General features: G+C 40.8%; 1 protein-coding gene across 10 annotated transcripts in view; it reads right to left on the bottom strand.

The window, feature by feature from the left end:
* ARID1B (AT-rich interaction domain 1B) overlaps nt 1-16,869 on the bottom strand; it is a 329,589-nt gene that overhangs the window by 13,266 nt on the left and 299,454 nt on the right. For all 10 annotated transcript variants that reach the window (XM_061471608.1, XM_061471615.1, XM_061471609.1 and 7 more), the window contains 4 exons: nt 14,549-14,758; nt 10,976-11,180; nt 2,412-2,550; nt 1,208-1,380 (listed from right to left, as the gene is read on the bottom strand). In XM_061471608.1, the coding sequence (XP_061327592.1) occupies nt 1,208-1,380; nt 2,412-2,550; nt 10,976-11,180; nt 14,549-14,758 (727 nt within the window). The remainder of the gene's footprint in view (nt 1-1,207; nt 1,381-2,411; nt 2,551-10,975; nt 11,181-14,548; nt 14,759-16,869) is intronic.

Raw genomic sequence — 16,869 nt, 5'->3', positions numbered from 1 at the left:
CATGTATACCATAATTTAATCATGGAAAACATACTGTATCCTGGTGTAGCTTATTGAACAGGGTGAGCATATTCTATGGGTCTAAGAAAAGGCACATTGACAACTATTATCAGATATAAATCCCCAAGAAAATACAGGAAGAGACTCTAGTCCCTCATAGTAGATACGGAACACAGACATTTCTATTTCGATAGGATAAATGTATACCAAAGTGCAATAAACCCACTTAATCTTACACGGATATAAAACCTGAAGTGAATCGAAGGCAGAGAGGTTTTTCTCTTCCTCCAACTGTGTTATGCTAGCATCCACAGTCCAGGTGAAAGAATTTAAAGGGAAGGTTTAAAAAAAATCATGTCAGGTTAACTATCTCTTTTAAAACATCTCTCTGCTTCATCACATATATTTCTTCCCCTGATTTCTGGACCTCCTCTTCCCATTCCTCCCTTTTGCTCCCTTTCAGTTTCCACTTTCTTAATTTCATCTCCTCCATCTGCTCTTCTCTTTGCAGCATTGTGAACCCTGCTTGTGTTCTCTCCACCCACTTTCCTATATAAGAAGCATGCAAGATTGATTCATTTTAAGCACGTTTTACAATATCTATCTGTAGGTTAAGTGGCCAAAAGGACAAGAGTCAGGTCTGACAATCATTTTAATTTTTGCTTTCTAAAAATAAACAAATGAGTGTGTTCATTACCTTTTGTCAGGGCCTGTTCAAGTGAGAAAAAAATTAGCTTTCTTATTCTGAAAATATGTAAACTGAGACAGAGAGCTTTAGGAGACTGGCTCAGTTCCACACAGTGAATTCCAAGTTCAGCCCTACTACAACCAGGCATGTTCCTTGACCATATTCTAACACTGAAGTCCAGCGTCGGATTTGCAGGGTGGCTAACCACCTTCAAGAAACCTATGGTGTTGCACAAAATCTAACCTTATGAATTTATGTCATTTCCTGAAATGTATTCCTACAAGCATTTTTAGGATTCTGTTAAGTCTAAAATAAACAGTGTGACTCTGAGAGGGAAAAATATGACCAGACCAGAATGAAACACAATTGCTACACTTCTCTTTTTGCTACACCTCTCTTTTTGCTACAAGGATGCCATTTTACCAATGGCAAAATCAGTAAAGAGCTCATTTTGACAACTAGAACATCTTGATTACATAGGAGTAGGGAAGAATACTTAACCTCCCACAAAGAAAATACCTTTTCTCATTCCACCGAAAGGATCTTTATTCGGCTCATATGGCATCCTTCCCATCATATCTGGCATATTTATTCCCTGCTGGTATGGTGCATTTGGTGTCATGGAGTTTCGCTTTGGGAATGCTGAATCACTTACATCAGAAAAGGGATCATGCACACTAACTGCGCTGTTTCTAGCAGATGAAAAAAAGAAGACATTAACATCATCATCTATTCGTAACAATTGTGAAAAGAGACTGGACTATTACACACCTAGCCCATGATGCTGTGGCAGTCATCAGTGCAGGATACATCTAAGGAACATGCAAAATACTTTCACACTAGACAATCATTAAAAAAATCTACCCATTTTTTCCCCAGGCTTATCTGGCTACTTACTTCAAAGAACCCCTAAAGGGTTTTAATCTAATTCAGCTGTGTGTGTTCCTGTTACTCATAGAAAAGTCTAAATATTTCTGAAATTTCACTAAGTTGTTTTGCTGGTTTTTAAATAGTGAAAGGAAACTCAATCTGAATTAAAGATTACTAAAAAAGGTTCTTGTTATCCTTCCTGGAGTATCACAGATGGAGAAAAAAAAGAACCTAAGTATGTTTGGAGTGACTGTACATAGTTCACAGCTTGGCTACATTCCTGCTGAAGTCAACAAGAACTTTTTCTGTTGGACTTCAGTGGGATACGGATCCTTAATGAACAGTGGGAAGGCTTCAATTCAGATTAAGTCTGTCTCTGTGATTTACAGGACACAGAACAGAAAGTGATCTCTTAGTCCATCCAGCTGAATCCTCTGCTATCTCAACAACTGTTATTATATATGATTTTCATAATCTGAATTTAAGTAACACCTTAAAACCACACATTAGTCGTTCCTGAGCATGAATGTCTGGACCTGTATACCAGAGGAGTACAGGGTAAACAAGGAAAGGAAAGCTGTGATTCTACGCTGGTGCTGTTGGGCTCCACCTTCCTCTGCACTCTTCACATATTCACATGCACCCCTTTGCACTGGTGCTTGTCTGATCCACCTCTAGTATTCAGAAAGCTAATGCAGCTCCTAATCCTTCCTCCCCTTCCCCCTCTCCCTGCCACTTTTAAGACTCTGACTAGATCTCCACAGCATCAGATGAGTGCCCTAACAGTTGGGAAAGACTGGAACTGTTGTAGAACTGCAGCCCAACTGAAAATGAAACAAAGCTCTTTTCATACCTGCCACCCTGCATAGGTGTCATCTGTCCATGAGGTGTTGATGCTGGTGTTGGGGGCTTCAAATCGCCTGGCACTTCTGTCATGGAATTACTACCAGTAGACTGTGGAGTCTGTGGGCCTTGCAAGGAACCGGAATTTGCTGGAAAATTAAAGAAACAGGAAATATTAAAAGGTAGCAGCCAAATTACTGTGGAAATAATAATCATAAAGTAGAGAAACTGGTTCTTTCACCCATAAGTATGCTTATAACATGCATCTCAGCACTTTAGAACTTCCCCAAAATCCTCTGATACCAGAATATGCTGTGCAGTAATAGTCATCATCTTTCCTGGAACCGTGAATTTAATCTGCTGCCTGAAGCAACAGGAACAGAAATCACCTAGATAAAAGATTATTTAATTCAGAGGTCACAGATACAAAGTTAACCGTCTATAGTTTACAACAGAGTAAATGAAGGCTGTTCTTTGGCACAGCTTCTTCTTATAATCACTACCACAACACATACATTTATAGGGCAAATTTCATCCAGAAGCTTTTCCTCACAAATTTAAACTGCTATAATAATATAAATTCATCATTTACCACTAAAGGCAGACATCGCCATGGTGAAACATGGCAAATGATAAGTGGCACACTGCAACCCTATGCCATCTTTGAGACAGCATGGCAAAAGATTGTATTTAAGAAAAAGCAAAAGGCAATCTGGGATAAGAAGAAAGTGATCACTGAAAGTAGAATTTGAGCAGGAGGCTACAGCTAACACTCCTAATAAGACTGTAAAAATAGCAACGGACATCTGTAGTTAAGGTCATTGTAGAGCGTATGTCACAGGACCAGGTCAATTCTGCAAAGCATCTATTTCATCTTCAAAAACTTCTATGTTGAGATCTCAGAGTAATTGCACTATTGCCGCCTTCACCATGGTAAATAGCTCTATTCTTGATATGACAAGCATAGAAAAGCTTGTACTGCTTTATTCCAATGAGACTTAGCAGTAATAAGGGCACTAGATGATACATCATATAAACTAATGATAGAATAAATCCAGACCAGTCTTTTAAAGTAGACACCGGAGTTATTATTTTCATGTAACTACTGAGGAGAAATGCTCCCAGCCCCGAAGACCTGATGTAGCGGTTTTCTTATTTAGAAGGTGGTTAAGTGGGAATTAGTAACAATTTTTAAACATTGGATCTGACTCCCCTTGTCGCAGAAATTCTACCTAGGGAGAACTTGTAAGCTTCAAATCTTCAGATGCAACTGGGGAAAAAAAAAATTACCAACAGAAAAAAGCCACACATCTAATAGGCTTAGAAAGACGTGTCTTTGGTGTGAGAGGTCCTTCTTTTTTATGAACTATCATGTAGGCATTTTATAGTGCCTGATTATCTACATTCAAGAACCAATTAACAAAACTTTATAAATTACTGTTAGAGGGAAAATTGGAACAAGCAGTATGGTCTTTTCTTCTGTATGTGAAAGAGAGAGTAGTTTATAATTGACTCAGAATCCTAGAACACTCATCATCTTGACAGGCAGAGCTTGTTTTTAACTGAAGAACACCTTTTTTATATGTGTTTCATTTATATCTGTAACACATGTTCCACTATCTGGAAATCAGTCTCAGTAGCAAGTAATATGTAAAATCCACATTGTGCAGACCACATTGTTCTTGTCCTCAGCTCTCCCAGGCATTTCTGGAATACGCTTGCATAGTAATGAGGTTCAAAAAAAGTTTAAAAGCTCTCTGATTGCATTAATAAAGTAACAACGATTGCAACAACTAGTGCTACAGTAACTGAAGGCTTTAGTGATATAATAAAACAAATCCATGTAAAAGTAAAATCATGTTCACATAAAGTGAGCCCTTTGTATATATGACGCCTGCATGAGCCAGGATCATTCTCCTGCCCTTGAGCTTTAAACATGATTCTAGATTACTTCTAAAAAGCTTGAGAGCATTTCTGAGTTAAGCCACACGTTGTCACATCTTGTTAGATTAGAACCATGTAAGTAAACACCTCAGTGTACCCCTATACTTAATGTAAAATACGATACGGCCTAACCCTGTGTATTTCTCTTATGGTGGGCTATTAACCAGCAATTAACATCTTCTCTATCCTACCTGTGCTGGGTGGTGGTTGTAGGTTATGGTGGTTATGGCTATTTTTCCCCTGCCTCTTTCTAAATGACTAAGCCAGATGTAAAAATGGAAGGCAAATGCTATCATGAGAAGTGCCATTTCTGGTACTGCTACGATTGAGTCAGGGAGACTTATACAGGATAGGGACTGCAAGTGTGTCAACCTCTGGACTGGGTCATCAGCTACTGAGAAGGGCCCAAACGTGAATATGCCCTACAAGAAACTGCCATAGGCTCAACAGGCCACTGAATAGTTCACCTTTATTTCAGAAATAACATAAATGTAGACAGCACATTCCTTCAGAAAGAATAAGTGTGTACTCTTAATGGTTACTGTTAGCAAAGCAGATACAATCTTTAAACCAACTTAACTTTCTCTTCTGGGATGTGATTTTCAGTACCTTTGCCAAGCTTCAGTCAATTCCCCTCAAGCTAATTTTATTTTCACAATTTTCAGCTGTAACTGGCCATTTTTTTCTAAAAATATGTCTTTGAAAATATATAGTCCTCTTCTGTTGTCCCCAGAAGAGAAATAGTTTTCTGTGAGTCTTCCAAGCCAAACATGTATTTGGTCAACTTTTTCATACACAGCACCAGTGGTCCCTTCATTATTTGAAGAAGAGACTTGGTGGTAAATGCTGTAAATGTGCCTGTGACAGGGAAAGTACTGTTGCTGTTCCAGTGACCTGGTTAAATAAATGTGAAAAAATACCTGTTTCTATGTGGAGATTATTAACTTGTTATAAGTTTACTGCTTGGTTCTCTGAAGATCCTGTTTCTACTTATTTCAAGCTGTGGGTGCACGGACTCCCACTGTAATTCATCTCCTGGGTTGATCTGGGCAGTCTTCAATGTGGAGCTGAGTATGAGAACCTATAGCCAGGAAGCTACCCTGCACAAGCGCTCACAGTTAAACTGGAGAGAGGTTGGTAAGCAAAGACAGGGTAATAGGGTTTGTTATGTTGTGAATTTTTTGGAAGCCCAGTTCCTCTTCTGTAGAATGGGAATCATACTACTTTCCCTCTCAAGAGGAGTATTGCAAAGGCTGATTAATGCTTGTTAAAGGTCTCAAATACATTTGTAGCAAAGACAAGAAAAACTAAGGAGTAAACCCAAATCTCTGAGTCCGGTTGAAAACAGTGGCACAAGTGGGGATAACACAGAATACTGAATAGTCCCTCATTCACTGAGCACTGTTTACTCCATGCACTGAATGACACAAACATTTCATGGAAAAATTTTCAATGTGGCTGTGTAATTAAGAGTGTATTGAACTGTATATGCACAAGAAACATAATTAAGGTTGCAAAGACTGTATCTCACTTTTGGCATTTCCTATCTTCTCAGCGCTTGACTTTGTATCAAAGCAATACACTTCAAACAGTTTTTGGATAAGAGCATGTGCACACAGGTTACCTGCATGCACACACATTAAATGCAAACTAGCTATGTTTTCTCACATATATATTTTACACACATAGCCATTAGCAATGCTTTCTAGTTAAAGAATATGAAAACAACCCTATTCTCTGCAGAAAGTACCATATGCCTTTTTCATATTTTACCTTAATTTTTACATTTGCTAAGCTGCTCACTGAAATTTCTACACCTATCCTTGCAGGGTTTTTATGATGGTACATGTTTAATTTTGATTGTGGACATTCTGAAATAGAAACTGTAGCTTTAGAAGTGCTTCATAAGTTTCAGTATTAAAGAACTAAGAAGGAAGACAAACAACAGTGTTCTTTCAGAACAGGTAATCTCTGCTTACATGATTATGCAGCTGATTTGGGGATGCCCAGGGAAAAAAACTGTGTATACATAGCTACTGAATTCTTCATCCCACACCCACATCTAAGGAATACCCACTTTTCAAATGTCATAACAGATTTGTAAGAATATGTTTTAACAACAGAAAATCCACCCAAAATGAAATAAGATGAACATCTTTGTCAGTGAGAAGGTGGGGTCCTACAAACCCTTCCACAGCTCACTCAATGGCACATATTATTCTTCCTTGCACAGCCTTATTCTTCCTTGCACAGCCTGCACGCAAAGCCTACTCTTCCTGAAAGTACTGCTTTCGGGAAAGACACTTTATTTACCAGAACAGAATATGCAGTTTAAAAAAAAAAAAGTCTTTCTCTTGCCAGCACTTTTTTCCCTTCAGGAAAAAAAAAAAGAAAGAAGAATGCAGCCTCTTAAAACTCCATTAATATGAGGCCTGATGTGCTCTCTAGGATATCCCTACCTTTTGCCAGAAGCTACAAATGTATACTCTGAAGTAAACAATGGAAAGGTTACTGAAGGTTAAGTACATTCACATACTTCAGAGTGAACAGCCAGCCACCACGCTGGGAAGATAATTTACACAGCATGAGCCCAGTGCCCCAGTTAGGCTGGGCTGGGGGCTGCTTGCTGCAGCAGGGCCCCCCTGGGTGGGCACGGATGCAGGGAAAGGGGGCACCGCTCTCTGTCCCCCCTTCCACCCTTCCCAACCCCTTGCCCATCCATCTTCCATGGGGATTCCCTGGCTGGCCTCATGACACGCTCCATGACATCACCTGCCTGCTAATAATAGCACTTCAGTCAGCCACCCGCCGGCAGAGACGATGGGTTTGGTTACAGATGCATTCACTGAATGACTGTGTCGTGTGGTGCTGTGTCGTGTCCCCCCCCCCCATTCCCCTCCCCAAGTGTTGTTTCTGTGCTGCCAAGGAAACGCAGGGCACACACGCTCTTGGCGTGCTCTCACTCCCTCTTCCAAACACAGGCACACAATTTTCCAGGTTTGCTGTAATGAAAATCTCTGCTGACATCAGGGCCAGCTGCTGAGTGTTACTCAGGAGCATCCTTAGCTGTACCACTGTGGCCATTCTGTCCATTCAGTACAGGATAAACACTCAGCCTGTCATTTTTAGAGTCATGCATACATTACCACATACTGCAGCTGAGAATCTACAGTGCCATAGCACAGCAACGGAATAGAACTCCTTCGTGCTGATGCTCTTCTGAAATTTCTCTGGCACCCATTAGTGCTTAGTGTAATGCCCCCAGAATTCCTTTCAGTTTAGAACTTGCCACATAATTTGTGCGTATTTCAGTCAGAACTATCAAACACGCATGACAGAGCATTTTGCCTTTGCACCCACTTCTGGAAAGCACAGAGGTCCTAGAAAGATCTTATGAAGATCTACAACGCCCCTCTCTCTTTAAGGGGTTGTCTATGCTTCAAAAGAGCAGTCAACAGTTGACACGGACCTTACCGTGGACCCAATAATCAGGACATAAGGCCAACAGACATCCTCTAATAGCTAGCCTGTCACCAAGTATCTGCTGCTGGCTGCTGACCCAGACAGGTTAAGCTATAATACAAAGGCCTCAGCCTACCACAACACGTCTCCAACTTGCACAGCCTCGGAGCAGTGCAAACCACCCTAAAACACATCCAGGCCCTCACCTCACCCTGGCAGCTCTACAAAGGAACACACCACTGCCTTGCCATCCCATACATTTGACTTACACATCGCATCCTTTCCCTGACTGGGTTCTTCTACAGCAGTCTCCTTGATACAGTTGTTGAGCTGCACTTCCTAGTACTGCTACGACTACATTCTAAAGGTCTTCTGTAAGACAGTCATAACACAACCACCCCTTGGATGTGAAACATCTGGAAGAACTGTGCTTCTAAGCTGTCTAAACTGTTCTTCAGCCTGCTTCCACCTTGAATAACATCTACCTGGGAACTACATCTACATAGCAACTGCATTCTTCTCTGTACTAAGGCAGCAATGTGTTCTTATAAGCAATTGAAATATTTTGTTTTAAAAGTCTTATGAATATCAGGTGATTTTTAAACTCTCAAGATTTTAAATTCATAGCACCAGCTGGTTAGAACCGGAAAAAATACAACACCCTCCCCTCTGAGGCAAGTCCCCCTGCTTTTTTATCAGAATTAACTTAAGCCCTAATACTGTAACTAGTTCCCCGTGAATGGATTTGGCTTCAAAGTGACTCTGCCTCCATTGAGCTAACTGCACAACAGAGGCTAATGGTTAAAGCAAGGACCTTTGGAGGCTACTGTTTCTTGTTGTATTGGGCTCCTGCTCCCTCTGAATGCCAGAGTAACAGATTAACTAAAGTACGTCTACAACTCTACTTCTTTTGTGCAGTTAAAATGTTAATGTTGGTATATACTAAAGGAAAAGGAGCAAGAAAAAAAGCTGACTATTAAAGAGAACAGGCTTGTACTCTCTGCAGCATCTATACCTCAGCGGGATTTCATGTACTAAAGCTGATACACACTGGGAAAGCCTTTCTCCGTAAAGAAGTGCAGTCCCATTCAGTGACACGAGCTCTTTTCTTGCCAACAAAACAAACCTTGAGATCTTTGCTTGCTTCCCCCTCTTTCAGTCTCTATGTCCTGCTGTGTTTTTATTTTAGAAAAATAGTTTCAGTTCTCCTCGTAGACAGCTTGCTTGAATGTTACGATAAATTTAAACTCGGACTTTGCCATTTTCATCTGTAGCGTCATAATGCAAAAGAACCCTGTAGAAGTGGTATGTCTGACAATTTTATTCCTTTGTTTCAGGTTTATATATTTAAATAATGATTCTTCAGCTCAAAATTCAGCTAATTTATGGTGATCATCCCTAAAGCAACTACTGAGCGCAGTGTTGGATGCAAAGGGGCAAGGCAGGAGAGAGTAAAGCAACATACTCTTTCAGTTTTAGTACTGCAGTTTAATTTTAGGAACAGCTGAATTTCCTCTTCAACCTCCTTAACAAGTCTAACAGCGTCAGCTCCCCTTACCAGTCTTCTCAGGAAGTGACAGGCATGTCCAACATCTTTTATTTTTTGCAGTAGTGCACATTCAGGACACTTATGCTCATTTCAGACAGATAAATATTCGGACTATAGGCTTCACTTCCAGTACCAAGTGTTCTTCTGCATCTTCTAAACTTGCATTGCAAAGTAACCTCGTTATCTTCTCTATTAAATAATTGGTGCTAGGGTGCCTGATAACCCTTGGTGTTAACAAGGCAGGGGAAATACTTAAGTTATTAGACAGCCGCACCTAGGCAGATTTTAACTAAACACCTCCCTGAATCTTTACACTGAATACATCAGGCTGAAAAAGACTTCAACCTTATCGCTGTTATTGTTTTCTGCACTGACAAAGCACTATCATAAGAAATGATCTTGTAAAGCCTAGAACTGTATTATGTGATTATAAAGGTCTCTGCAATTTTCTAGTATCCACAATAGGATACTGAAGTCAGACAGCCTGCAAACTGCCTGCAGAGCTTGCTGGTCCCTGACTTGCCACTTCCCAATTTCAGCCAGTGAACTGCACTAACAGAAATTAAGTTATTTAATACTTTCCTAAAACTTCCTTCTAAAACTTACTGCAGGGAACTGCTGTAAACATTTCAGGAATTATATTCTCTTCACAGTAATAGAAGGTGGTCTGTGTAACAGTAATTGCGAAGGTAGTTCACAAATTTTGTCAAATTATTTTGTTGGTCAGAAAAAACCTAATAAACATCAAAACAAAGCAATTTTTTTTCCTCTTCCATGGGTAGTCCAGAAGGCAACATCATAAACTAGTACTATGCTTGTCTTGCCTTAAGTATCAATCATGACTATCAAATCTTTAGAGACCTAAGTTAAATTTAGAAAGAAAACAGGGTGGTTTCAAACATCGCACCATACATGCATAAAGAACAGCCAAAATAAAGCGATTTCAATTTAGATTTTTCAGATGAGAAGATAAAGACAGTGATGCTAATGACTCATCTGACATACAGGATTAGCAACAAAAACGCAGAGAGCGTGCCTCCAACTATGAGGTCTGGCACTGGGGATACACCACACTACTCTCCACCTGCCACACATCCAACATGAGCTATATCAGAGCAACCATATGAGAACCACTCATCATCAGTCCATCATCTGTCATTCTGACTCTAACTGAAGCTTTACTGACCAACAGTTGTGTTGAATATGCAGTTTCTGTCATAGCAAAGGAAGTGCAAGTACCTAAACCTGATCTTTATAAGCAAATAGATGATCCATTTAGTACCAACTACCTCCCGTCTTACAGCACAGGCCCATGCAGAATCCTATTCCTTCTACTGTGCCAGTGTAACTGAATATTAAGGGTATGTTGGTGCACACGTCTTTATATGTTAGAGTGAGCAATGACAAACCAGACACACGACTGCAGACGGCCCTTCAGAGTTAAGTCTGACTTGACTCAAGAGCTAGCTCTAAGTTTGAAAACAACACGCCAACAACATACTTATCCTTGTCGTTTGTCCAGCATTAGCAAGACATGCTTCTAAATATGTAAACTGCAACCTACTACCTTCTGCATTCAAAAACCGGTGGTGCAAGAGGCTGCAGTTTTCTTGACTTACCAGGAGATGGCGGCTGAATCTTAGGTTGTTTTTTAGTATCTCCAGTGCTGAAGACTTCGGGAGGGGGCTCCTCCCCTCGCTCAATCTTGCACTCGAAGGCAAACAGGTACTGAATGTATTGTTTTTTCAGGGAGCTGGCTGCGCTGCTCGAAGTGCCGACGTTCAAGGTGGTTGCCAGCTCACGCCACTTCTTGTTTTTATTAACCTAGCGAAATAAATGGCAGGATCGGTGGTTTGCAGCAATGTGGTTTATTTAAGTCAGGAGACAAAAAAGGGGGGGGGGGGGAAGAGGGGGAAAAAAAGGCACTTTATGTCTTGGTTTGTAATTTTTTTGTTTTCCTCTTTTAACTAATGCTCATTACTCCCACACGAAGTAATGCACAGACAGCATTTACAGTTATAAAACCATTAAGGAACCTGCTGATAGCAACGTAAAATGCTTTGCTTGTGGAGAGTCTTATGCATGGTGCATCTTTTAAATGCCTTGCACTCTTCTAGGGCCTATGCTTTTCAGTTAGCAATCCATCTCCAAGCAAATTCATGCTTGTTCTCCCTGTCTCTGACACCCACCCACACCCACCATATTCCAATTAAAAAGCAGCTTCTAAAAACTAATTTAGAAAGCAGTAAGAGCATTATTTTGCAATTTAAGTGCTTGAGCACTAATATGAAAAATAAATTTTTCTCCAAGATAGCCACCAGCTGTCAAACAGTTCAGCCTGCAATTCCTGGTTCAGGTCCTTTCTCTTTAGGGCTTCTTGCAGGGACAGATCAATGATCCTCTGGCTAGATGAGAGGCAGAGTGAAGCGAGGCCCTTAATTAATTATGGCAGACTTCACACAGGGATAGTCCAGCAATACTCTGTATTACAATGCTGACTGCACAACTCCACTGCGAGTCTTGTTTGCAGTGTAGGGCTGAGAATATTGAGAGACTCTGCTCAAGAGTTCCTCAAACACAGGTGATCTGTAGTAACAGTGAAGTTCATCTGTCATCCTGGATGATGCCTCTGGCTCACTCAGAGGTACTGCTCAAGCAGCCAGTATTTTTGCTGTAATACCTGATGTCCCAGAGTTTATTCAACCAGTTGCGCAATTGCTAAGTGTCACCCAAGGAGGGGAGCAGCTCTGAAATAAATGGGCTTTAAAGGTCTACGTATCTCAGCTTTTACTGGGGATGAATTCTGATCCCATGACTGCTACTTGCCCTGAGGCCTCAGATTTTAATGACTCCAACTTAACTTGTATAGCTACATAGGTTATCATTAGCCATACTGTTCCTAAGCCTGCATGCCAGCAAAGGAAACATTTTTGACATTTCTTTCAATGTTTAATAACATCGTAACTGCTGCCACTCAGAGAAGATCTTTAGAGGATAGCATTGATAGCAAGCAGGTTTTTATTTCCCTGGTACATCCTGCAAGAATCCAGGAGTTAAAGGAGACGAGATTTTCATAAACTGCCCTTGTTGAGGCTTGAAATGCAGTTACACAGCCCTTTGTGCCTACTGGCTTACAGCTAAGTGGTGCGTAATGAACACATTGCATAATGCAAACAGAAACATTCATGCCTAAATGCCCAGTATATTGGCATTTAAAAGAAGACTGCCAACAGCTGGTCTGTTCATGTTAGGACCACATCAATTGCAACTGTTCAGAGAATATGCACCGCTGCTGCACAGCTCCGCTCCCTGCCTCTTCCCAGACAGAATTATGAGATGTGAAGTGCAGCAGTTGGAGCCACAGCTTTTTAGGAGAGTAGGACACAGGTGCATTTCAATAAACCTCAGCAAAGAAAGCTCTGTGCCTCTCACTAGTAGTAATTATCATTCATGTGGGCACACCAGCAAAACCAGGAGACTTTAAGTGTCAATTTTTACCAGTACCGAAGAACATACATTTGTAACTCAAGCTCTTTCAAAAATCAGTCCGAATGAACAGCATCTATTCTTTGGCAAAGCATAATGTCTGTCACTGCAAATCAACACCAAGTGTCCCAAAATAATAAGCAAACACGAATGACTCTCTAGAATATCTCATCTGCCCCCCATCTTGCCTAATTTTTGATGCTAAGAGTCATACTATGGGCACAATCATGCTGTATGAGGCAGAGCAGCTGCATGATAAAATTTACCTGTAATAAAGTTTCTGAGCTAAAAGTAATCAAATCTTTATGATGCTGGGGGGCATAAGCTGATCACTAAAAATGTCAGGATAACACCTCTTACCCATATACAGCATTTAGCAGCTGGCAAGGTGAACTATGTTACGTTTCTCTGCCTACCTTTAATGAATAGTTGAAATCTCTGCACTTGAAGGGCCAATGATCTAATTCAGTAGTCAAATCTTACGTACTGTGTACAATTAAAAAAAGCATAGAGAATGATACTAACTGATGTTGGACATTTCCTTCTTGAATTAACCATACAGGTTATTAAAATGTGTTCTCTTTCTGAGGATCTAATTTTTAAGTTCTAATTTTGTAATTAGTGTAAAATCATATCTATTTGAATATTAAATATTACCGATTTTATATTGAATATTGCATATGCGTATTTATCTATACAGCTATGCTTAGGACCTCATCCTGCAAAGCACTGATCATCTACAAATCTTCTTGAATCCACAGAAATTATGGGTCTCAACACTTCACAGTACCTTCTAGCACCTAGCCAGAGTGAGCCCCTAATGCCAGGGATGCTTTGTAAGAACATTAGGCAAGGACAGATGACTTTGAATACTAAATCTAAGGCTGCAAATACTGACTGTTTTCTCCTGCTTTCCCTTCTGATGGTGCAAGACAATGAAACGTTTTGCTCTGTGGTGATCAGTCTTACAGAACTCACAATTAATTTCCAAACATCCCTTTGTAAAACTTCCAGTTAACTGCTGAGAACACAAACCAAAGCTTCTCTCTCCCATTTTTTATTCTCAGGTCTTCTTGCTTTCATTTTTCATCTTGGTTAAGTAATTCACCTTTTCCTTGTAATCATTATGTTTGTAAGGCAACCCAAAATGTCCTGTAAGCATTTTCCAAACACAGTGAAAGCACAGTCCATGTCTTAGAAACAAATGTACCATACAGAGACACTCAGACATGAAAGGTTTGGGATGAAGGACTATGTTTCAAGAACGTATCTGACACCTCTTTTGAGAGATGAATTATTTGTCCTAGAGGCAGTATCCCTATCTGGGAAGGATGGATTTAAAAATATCCTTTTCCTTTCAGCTCTATCATCTGTTACTTACTTGTAACTTTGATCCAATGGCCTTTTCCTCTTTTTTTTTCTTTTAGTGGAGTTACTGGATTTCCCCGAACAGTTAAAAATTTCATCTGTCTACAGCAATGGCCAATTTTGATTGAAACGCCAGAGTTTTAGGGCAATTACACAGCCAAGATGAACTCCAAATATTAAAGCACAAATATTAAAGACAAATAGTAAAGCACAAAACTATTTTCTTCAACAATGTTGTCAAGGCTGAAAATGTAATGGTGTAACCAGCAGGAAATACTCTAGAAAATAGAGTGCGCATCAAGTTTTCAAGAGGTTCACTTTCTAGCACCGCTTCTCACCTGTGCTAAACCTCCAATCTCTTTGACGCAGACATAGAGCCTGAACAGGTCCAGGGGCTTCTTGCCCACAGCTGGCAGGCTGGCCACAGGCGTGCCTCTCTCCTCCATGAAGGTGAGGTACCGATCAACCCACATCTTGCGCTCTGGCTCATTTCCCAGCTCATAGACTTTAGTGATCTTCTCTCCAGTTGTGGTAGAGGAACTTGATTTCTAAACCGCAAGAAGAAAGAAAAGAGTTGGGGGAAGGGTGGGAGGGGGAGGGAAAAGAAAGTAAGAAACTCACAACACTGAAAAAGAGAAGATGTCAAACAAACTAAAGCTATCACACAACAGTCAGGAATGAAGGCTACTAGTTCAGGCACAAACAGTACATTCTGTCCATATACGGAAAATTCAGCTTCTAAAACAAAGGGCCCAAACTCCCCATTTTCGTATTTCTTTCACTGATTGGAACTTTGAATCCCAGAAGGCAAGTTTCTGATGCTGCCTCACGTAATTTTAAGAGGTGGTAGCTCTCATACAGTGATTCTCACCCACTTGTTTCAAAGTGCTTTGCAAGCAATAATTTGAGTAAAATTAAGAATAAGCTTGTCCCACACAAGTTCACATAATCCTAAAACCAAATCAAATCAATCATTTACTCTTTGGCCCCCAAAAGGGGCTAGAAAGCATGAAAGTGCTCCTCCAGAACAGGCATTGCAGAAAAGTAGCCTAAAGTGTGATTCACGGCAGTACACTAAGGAGTAATACTCTCAGAGTCGCAAATGGTTATGCTTTACTACCTTGTCACACCACTGTTGGCCAAAAAAGCCAGATGAGCAAATGCCTACAACACAAGGAGACTGGGGGCAATGCTGCATGTGAACTGCCAATTAGCTTCCCGAGCCAAAAATGCTCCGGTAGGTGCTACTCTCCTCCCTTGAAAACAGACATAAGATACCAATCTCACATGTCCCACCTTGCAAAGAGAGTGTGTATTAAGACCTGCTGAAAATGAGGGATGCACAGCAATCAGAGCTGAACCACCACTAGGAAAAGTGAAAGAGGTGGAAGAGAAGAATTCTGTCTCATGAGGCAGAAATGCAGAAGCAAACCCCTTTTCCTGCTGCTATTTGGACTTCACAGCTGATGAAAACTCTTGATACCCTTTCCTTCTCTATGTGGATATGGCAGAAAGCACTGAGGCTGCTACACAAGCTGTAACTTCTCACCATATCTTCTCTGTGCAGTATAACCCTGTGAGCTGGGCTCTGTGCCATGTGTGGATGGGCTACACACTATCTGAGCTGCCTGTTGTCTGACAGCAGAGAGGGGCTGCTGCTACTGCAGGAAGAGCCCCCTGCTTGCAGAAGGTGAAGTGGTTTGATCAGCAGTGGGGGATAGGAGTGGTTCAGAATTAAACACTAGAGAAAAAGACTGATATAAAGCTTTGGGAAAGGAGCCAGATTTATGAAGGGAAGCGCATCTGTATAGTGAAATTCTAAACTTTGTTTTTGATTGCAGTAGACACTTTAAACTCATGTAGTCAATCACTCTCTCTTTTCATTATTTGAGCAGGAGACAGCACTATTCTGATGAAAACAGGAACTTACTTCTAGTTGAACATCCTTGAAGAAGACCCTAGCTGTACCTCACAGATGCTACAGAACCACCCACTTGGTCCATGTCCCCGCATAGTGCTGGTGAGGACTGGCACTCAACACTACGAAAGATGCAGCGGGGTAGTATCCGTCTGCCAATGATTTTAAAAGCATTGCCAATTGCCACCATTCATCTTGCATGTTAGCCTGGAAAATATGACAGGCTCTGTACCTCCCTCCAGCCATTAGCTGAAACTTGGCAATGCTGGAAGAGAGCCAGGAGAAAAGAGACATGAAGCCAAGGGGGGTGACCCAGCAGTTCCATGAGCCATTGCTGTTCTTTCCAGTGAATGGACATTCATTTTAATTAAATAAACAGCCTCCTGTAAAGTTTTCTGCCTTGCTTTCTGATACTGTAACTCCCCTACAGTAGTCCTTCCTGCAAACAGACATTATTACCTTTCTTACTTAGAGATGAGATGCACTCCTGAATTTACTTAAGCCAGACTCAGTTGTGTTACAACACCTACTGGAGTCAGAGTCAGGACTGAATTTGCTTTACTAAGTGGCTGGCAGGAAAGTACTCTGACATGAGTCTTGCAGATTATGCAATGAAACTACAAACTGATTCTGTAATGGCAACCAGTTTACTCAAAGCATCACTCCCAATGTATCTGGGTGCTACAGAAAAGCAATTTAACTCTTTTCAGCAAATATACTTTGCCAAAGATTTTTCGGGGG

The sequence above is a fragment of the Pezoporus flaviventris genome, unplaced genomic scaffold (assembly GCF_033815535.1).
Source record: "Pezoporus flaviventris isolate CSIRO_AGI_PZ_B2104156 unplaced genomic scaffold, CSIRO_AGI_Pfla_v1 ptg000066l, whole genome shotgun sequence".
NCBI classification, from domain to species: domain Eukaryota; kingdom Metazoa; phylum Chordata; class Aves; order Psittaciformes; family Psittacidae; genus Pezoporus; species Pezoporus flaviventris.
This window is presented reverse-complemented; position numbering and strand designations above follow the sequence as displayed.